At 43.5% G+C, this 6,983-nt stretch overlaps 3 protein-coding genes across 4 annotated transcripts in view; 2 read left to right on the top strand and 1 right to left on the bottom strand.

Annotated features, from left to right (window-relative positions):
- Positions 1-1,175, top strand: part of LOC126581172 (uncharacterized) — a 10,209-nt gene extending 9,034 nt beyond the window's left edge. Inside the window, exon 3 of the mRNA XM_050244656.1 lies at positions 65-1,175. Within this exon, the coding sequence (XP_050100613.1) occupies positions 65-168 (104 nt within the window). The 3' untranslated portion in view covers positions 169-1,175. The remainder of the gene's footprint in view (positions 1-64) is intronic.
- An 809-nt stretch (positions 1,176-1,984) lies between these two features.
- Positions 1,985-3,586, top strand: LOC126581671 (uncharacterized). The gene has a single exon (XM_050245487.1). It carries the CDS (start codon positions 2,043-2,045, stop codon positions 3,408-3,410), a length of 1,368 nt encoding a protein of 455 aa, XP_050101444.1. The 5' UTR covers positions 1,985-2,042; the 3' UTR covers positions 3,411-3,586.
- Positions 3,587-3,630: 44 nt separating this feature from the next.
- Positions 3,631-6,129, bottom strand: LOC126581638 (oocyte zinc finger protein XlCOF6-like). 2 transcript variants are annotated; one of them, XM_050245442.1, is made up of 5 exons: positions 6,045-6,129; positions 5,770-5,937; positions 5,095-5,683; positions 4,107-5,029; positions 3,631-4,030 (listed from the first exon to the last, which is right to left on the bottom strand). In XM_050245442.1, the coding sequence occupies exons 2-5, from the start codon at positions 5,870-5,872 to the stop codon at positions 3,840-3,842; spliced, it is 1,806 nt and encodes a 601-aa protein (XP_050101399.1). In that variant the 5' UTR covers positions 5,873-5,937; positions 6,045-6,129; the 3' UTR covers positions 3,631-3,839. The 2 variants fall into 2 exon arrangements, with proteins under 2 accessions (XP_050101399.1, XP_050101400.1); XM_050245443.1 differs by having other exon boundaries at positions 5,095-5,680.
- Positions 6,130-6,983: the final 854 nt, after the last annotated feature.

The following is a 6,983-nucleotide window of genomic DNA, read 5'->3' as shown; positions in this document are numbered from 1 at the left end:
CGATTTTAAGGAACTCCATTCCATTCTGGTTAACGAATATATTTTGTTCTTTTCTATTCAACAGATAAACGTAAATTCTCATCGGCTGTAAGGAATGGTGCGTTGCATTTCATGCTCACGCTACTCGTAGGAGTACTTATCACGTTTAGGTATTACTTCATCATGTGAGATGGACAACGGTGGGGGAGGTGGCAGCAGAATCGCAACAACTACATCGTACATAAGTGGCCTTAGCGACACGTGAATCATGGGAGCTTTTAAACAAAACTCCTAGCCTTATGCTTCACTTCATTTCAGGATAATGTTATCATTCCGAGGTTGCTTTGAGCCGAAGTGAAGTAACTGCGTCTTACGCCACACGTCCTTTTTCAGTTTGTGCTAGACTGTTGCTTTAGTTCCTACTTTGTTTAGTGAAATGTTGTATTTGTTGTTTGCTTTCCAGTTATGTTATTGGCCGGCAAGCCATCTCATCTATCATTGGTTTTTGTATTACGTTTTTGGTCTTATAAAGAAACGCTGTGAGCAAAATTCTCTTCTTTTCGCACTGTAAGATTCTTTTTATGGGTTTAAAAGGAACTAAATACTTAAATTGTTCTCCATTTCATATTCATGTTTTGGCTGAAAACCCGGTGATTATCATTATTTAAGCCTTCCATGTTACTTAGGTTCCCTTCTTCATATCCAAATTAAGTACGAGAGCAATGATGAATCATCTGAGCGCTTAGTGCGTCGCATTTAATGATAGCAAATTGACGAAGGCATTGTCCGAAGGCTTTCAGTTGATGAAGTTACACAAAACAGTTACCAAACGATAATGAAAGTTGGAACCATTGATAACGATAATTATGTGTGTAGGAAATAAAATAGCTAAACTACTAAGAACTGTACGAATAAAACGAAGAAAACGTATGAAAGATAGATTGGCAAATATAAAGTGCTATAGGAAGAGAAACTGCAAGCCAATAAAAATGGCCATTTCCCATCATTTAACGAAAAGACATTTCCTCAAGAGGCCATACAGTGAATTACCCGAAGAATACGGATTAAGAATTTTAGAACAGATATTTACAAACGATTGGCTATGAAATGTACAAAACGATCTTCTATTTTTCGTGTAAAGAACACTATGTTGGTGGCATGCGAACAATAAAACTACGATCAAATGTAATAATAAGTTATAAATAATTGGCAATAAATATAGCCAATAAATTTGGCGTATTTCCTTTCGAGAAAGAAACTCTTCGCTTCCAGGTCCAGAGTCTCGTTAAAACAAAAGCCGGGGATACATGAAGCGTAAACTCAAGCGTAAATATAGTTGCTTAGGTGCTTATTCTGTAACTTGCGATTACGATGGCCTCTAGGCGATGATTCATTTGGTTCATTTTGTGTTAATTTTTGTGATCACGATCGCCTACTGTCGAGTGCATTTTTGTGATCGACAGCTGGCTTTTTGTATACATCGAGCATCGAGCATCTGAAAAAAAGTTATAGCGTCCTGATTGTGCATCAATAATTTCTTTCTGCTAATCGTATACTATTATTACATAGGTTAAGTCGTTTTTGATACAGAAAAAATCAAGTTAATTCACAGTTTTTTTTACTTCGAACTGCCATTTAGCTGGCGATACATGAAGCGTAAATTCAAGCGTAAATATAAAATTAATTTATACTTGAACATGTTTACATGACCGGGTTGAGACGTGTAATCCGAATTACACTGAACTTTTATCGACTTTTGTAAGAAAAATAGGATCTTTTTTCCAAAGAAAAAGATTAAGAACGCCAGTAATGATCACTCACTATTAATGCAAACCACAAACAGGAAATATAGTGAGGCAAATCGCTTGCAAACAGCGTTTACGCTAGGATTTTTGCTCCGTGGACCTATAATCTTCTTTACACCGTGTAAACGCCTGTAAGCTCCTGTTAAGCCTTAACAGGAGCCTTAACAGGAAAAAATGTGGTTTGTCAACGGGATGCCTCACTCGTTCAAAACAAAAACAAAACTCAACTTAAAAAACTCAAGAGCCGTAACGATCATCATGTTCCGCGTGTGGCTGTTTACTTTGGCTTTTTCTCTGATTTTGGGCCTCTCGGTGGAAAACGAGGCTGATAAAGTCATCAATCCGAAATGGATCAAACCCGGAGCCCTGGACCGGTGGACGCAGAAACAGCAGACACGCGAGCAAACGGATTCGGTGCCAACGTTGGAGTGCCCAAAGTGTCCTCCGGATGCCACCACCGCTACAGCGTGCAATACGGCGGATGAAGAACAACAGCTGGCCCTGGTCTTCTACCGCAAACTGGTCAAAACTCTGTTCGCTTCCGATATTTTACAGCTCCATCCTAGCGGCAGCTACTACGAAAGTGAACTTACGGTCAAAGTAACGTCGCGACAAATGAAGAAACTAACGGAAGACCTGGACTCACCCCGCGCTATCGACGCAATTGTGTCGGAAATCTTTGAGCAATCGGCCAACATACGGCGACAGATTCTACGGAAAGAGGACCGCTGTGAGCGATTGTACGTCTTCTTACTTGGCATCATAGAATCGGCCTTTCTACAATCGATCCTGCCGATACTGCTGGTCATTACCGGATGCCTCGCTCTCCGGGTAATCTCGCATTTTACCCGCATTCATCCGTTCGTGCTGTTCTTGTTGCTCGTCCTCTGCTTCACCGTGGTCGGGAAATGGCGAGAATGTAACGCGAAGCTGCAAAAGAAAACATTAGAAGACATGAGAATGGGCATTGACACCGAGGGAGCCCCAACGATGTGTGACCCACTGCAGGTTCTGGTAGAATCCTCCGTGACCGTCCAAATCACTTACTTTAAGGCGCTGTTCAAAGAATTCCTTCACACGTACAACGAGAGTACGCAGGGCCTTGGATACTGGAATCGCATTTTGATCGGAGTGTTACTTCTGGGCTTCGCGTACATACTGGTATCGACGATTCTGCAGGTCGGCATCAACGCTGGTTTTCAGGTCGCCGGCAACATCATGATCGCGGGACTGTTTGGACCTCGAACGAATGCTGCCATTGCGAACGAGCCACCTTCCAACAACCAACAGCCACAAAACGGAAATGCACCGCAAATTCCGGCGTTGAACTTCAACATTCACCTCGGCGATACGGTCGCCAGTCTCCGGCAGTCAAGAGCCGAACTGTTGCGTTTGGAAAGCCAACGTATTGAAGAAATTCTGGATGAGCCAACGGTACAAGCCATTGAGCCAGGAAACGATGGAAAACGAGAATCGAAAGCCAACGATAGTTGCGAAGAGAATCAAAGTGAGAAAAATACCGACGAAAAGGTTGCTTCGATCGAAGTTAAACCAGAAACCATCATTGTAACGAAGACCAACGATGATACGAAATCGAGTGCCCAGCCAGATGGAAGCGAAACATGACGAACTATTAAGCGCAGTTAATCTGGCCTTTTAAAACACCGCTTAGCTTTTGCACAGCCGCGTTCAAAGTGCTTGCACCAATCGTGATTTTCGCTTATATATTTATCAAGAGTCTATAAAGTCATAATGAAGTGTAAAGTTTTGTAACAAATAAAAACAACATCACGAAATACTGTACAAAAGCTGGTTTGGTTTATTGATCCCAAGATATTAAAATATCGAAAACTGTAGTTGCAAAAATGCTTAAAAATACTTGGAAAAATATTCTGTCTCTTTGCTCGCTAGGCTTCCGTTCCGCGTTGCGTTATCGCTATCGTCGTCGTCATATCACAAGCCACAGCAGTACGGGTTTCCACAGTTATTGCTACTTCATCAGTTCAATGCGATCGTTAATAGACACCGAAACTGTAGCATAACCGTCATTGGCCATCATTGAGCCCCCCTGCCAACCCCCTTGCCATGTATAGAGCGAGGGTTAATCAAACGAAACTGCGGCTCGTCGGCGGCGCAAATCGAGATCAGTGTAGGAAACATCGGCGATTGAGCATCGTACAGTAATGGACCCGTGGAAATAGTTTCGGACGCCATCGTCGTACTCAGTGTGGCGTTGCCTGAGATATCTGCAAACAAAGGTTCAAAGGTCGAATAACGATTAGCTTACACGCCTGAACCAAACAACTGTCTCCGTAAACTTACCACTATCGATGAGATCATTGAACGGTAACTGGACCGTATTGGGCGATTTTCGCTCATTCAACACGTGGGGCTGCTGTAGATCACACTGGAAAAGGTCAGCATCGCTGTCGCTTAGCAACTGCCAGCCATTTGGGTCGATTATGCTAAGCTTCGTCTCATCGGAAGGCAAACATTTGAAAATGTCTTCAAACTCTCCGGTGAGCGGTTGTATCAGATCGTCCTTACAAACTAGATTGAGATCAATGTTGGAGCTTTCGCTGACGTACGGCAACGACTCCTCTTTCAGCACATCCGCCAGCGGAGGTGCAGTCTTCGTGGTGCATCGTTTACGTGTTTTCTGAGGTGTAACTGGTTTAGTGACTTCTCCCGTCCCCTCCGCTTCCTTTTCGGGGCTCTTTTTCTTCGTCATAAACTTCGGTACACTGTCCAGCTTCTCTCCGGTACGGTGATCTACCTTATGACGGCGCCGGATGTGCTTCAACCAGTTCGGGAAGTTGGTAAAATCGCGCGTGCAGTAGTTGCACTTGTACGGTCTCAATCCCGAATGTATGTTGCTGTGCTGGCGGAGCTTCGAGCTGCTCAGAAACCCTTTGTTACATTCGCCGCACACAAACGGCCGCTCCGTGGTGTGTACGGCCGAATGTACCTTCAGGCAGCGTTCCGTTTTGTAGCACTTGCCACACAGCTCACACCGATAGGGTCGCTCCTCCGAGTGATGATTCAGGTGCCGCTGCAGGTGCGCTTTTTCGCAAAACGATTTCTTACACTGCTCGCACTGGTACGGTCGCAAACCGATGTGAGTTTTACAGTGCTGCACCAGATTTATCTTCTGCACAAACGTTCTGCCACATTCGCCGCACGCAAATGCCGGCGTATCCGAATGTATTTTGCGATGCGAGTAGATGCTGCCAGCCGAGAGATACCTAAGAGTGAGAAAATAACATTAATTAGCGCTGGGATTAATGAAACAACAACGGAATTGCCTTACTTTCCACAATCCGGACACTCTACTAGCTGTTTTGGGGGAGGATGTGCTTTGCGCGTGTGTTCCCTCAGTTCGATCTGCGTTTCGAACGATGCTTCACATTTAGTGCAGGACGATTGCTGTGGCTTTTGTTCATCTCCTGACACCAGACTCGTGGCGATATGTCTGTTCTCATGCCGAACCAAGTCGGACTTTTGATGGAACGTTTTAAAACACTCCTGGCAGGTGTAGCGCTGGTTGGCACTGTTAATGTGCCGGTAACTGTGCAGCTGGTAGGCCCGGTAGTGCTCCATGAGCTTTCCACACACCGGACAACGGTAGACCGGTTCTTGCTGATAGCTTGCCCGATAATGCGCTTCGTAGGCGAACCGAGAGACAAATATTTTCTCACAATTGCAGCAGTTGATTGTGATTGTGTGCGATTTTTTCTTCTTCAGTTCTGCTCCGGTTGACTTCCGGCAGGCCGCTTCCTCCGGCATCAGTTCCCCCTCTCCCACGGCCTGCCGCAGGGCTGCACCACTGGCATCAAAGTATTTCGTGGGGGACGGATTTTGCGGTTCCATGGCCAGTATCAAGGCGCTCTTGGCGGCTGCTGATTAGCGATGGGAAAGTTAGTGAAACGAAAGGAAGTAGTTAGTAAAACGGACTTAACTTTCCAGGATGCCGTAGAGCGTTTACCTTTCTTGTTGTTGCTGCTACTCGCCGGTTCCTCGCACCATTGGCCAGCAGTCACATCGGCTCTTTTTGGCTTCACCTTTACGATTTTATGCCCGGCTTCCATCTCCACACCGGCGGCCGAACGTGGATTGGAAAATGTGGAAAATGTGGAAAAGTGGAAAATGCGCGCTGCACGCCGAAGATTCAAAACAAACAAAAAAAACACGAAACGTCAGAACGTTGTTTACGAGCGGTTTCGGGCGAATTCTGAAGCGAATCAACGGAACGATTTTTACCTCGTGAAAATCGCTCGTGAAAATGCACTTTTCCGCAGCAAAAGGATCGTGAAAACAAGGGATTAAAGTGAAAATTCAACACAAATTTTTCTCGCTGCAGCCATTTTTGTTTTCGCTACTTGATCGATTTTTTTTCGTCGATTTTTCTTGCTCGATTTCCCCTCGAGAGCTTCATCGAGCAGAACTGCTTCAAAACCTAGAATTTGTAAAAAAAATACTTACCTTCAGAGAGAACCGAACATGGTCCCACAGCTTGGAAGGCAACTATGCTAACCACTACATTACCTTACTGGCGATTTGTGGGTCGAAAATCAGTTTTTATTAAATAATTGGGAATTTATCGATGAAAAATCTCATAAAATGTATGTTAGGGGAAACAAAGGCATCTACAGTAACATGTAGGAAATACTGTATTTGTTATACTAAACTCTGTCTCGCTAACACAGTCAAGCGATCATTTCCAAATCAGAGCAATTCGTAGAAAATTGTTACTGAAACATAGATAATGCGTTTCGAATTCGGATAAATGTTCTTTAATCAGATTAATAAAATATTTAACAATCCTTGCTTGGAATTCCACAACATTGATAATTTGTTAGAATTCAAATGGTTTTAGTGTTCTAAAATATTTTTCTAAACTTTTTTAAATATATTTTCAGCAAAAAAAAACGCAAATCCTGCGCTGAAAACCGCGAGAGAAAATATTTTTTTGAAGAAGAAATTTTTTTTTTCGATCGCAGTTACCTTTGGCTGCGAATGAAACTGTCTATATTGCTAATGCAATCACATTACCTTTGCTTTGCTATTCAGCGAGCAAACAAAGCAAGACGCTTAAATTGGAGGTGCGTATTTTGCTTGTTTTTGAGATGAAAAAGGGGTAATTTTCAACTCAAAATATGTTCTCTTTCATTACAGCAACATAACACAACCAAAACAACC

This window comes from Anopheles aquasalis, chromosome 2 (assembly GCF_943734665.1).
Source record: "Anopheles aquasalis chromosome 2, idAnoAquaMG_Q_19, whole genome shotgun sequence".
In the NCBI taxonomy this organism is placed as follows: domain Eukaryota; kingdom Metazoa; phylum Arthropoda; class Insecta; order Diptera; family Culicidae; genus Anopheles; species Anopheles aquasalis.
The sequence above is the reverse complement of the archived record's forward strand: the minus strand, read 5'-3'. Positions and strand labels throughout refer to the sequence as shown.

Coding starts and splice junctions, on each gene's coding strand:
- LOC126581638 (XM_050245442.1), bottom strand. CDS start 5,872: ATGGAAGCCGGGCATAAAATCGTAAAGGTGAAGCCAAAAAGAGCCGAT. Junction 5,684..5,769: donor TAGCAGCAACAACAAGAAAG/GTAAACGCTCTA, acceptor ATCGCTAATCAG/CAGCCGCCAAGAGCGCCTTG. Junction 4,031..4,106: donor CAATGATCTCATCGATAGTG/GTAAGTTTACGG, acceptor CTTTGTTTGCAG/ATATCTCAGGCAACGCCACA.
- LOC126581671 (XM_050245487.1), top strand. CDS start 2,043: ATGTTCCGCGTGTGGCTGTTTACTTTGGCTTTTTCTCTGATTTTGGGC.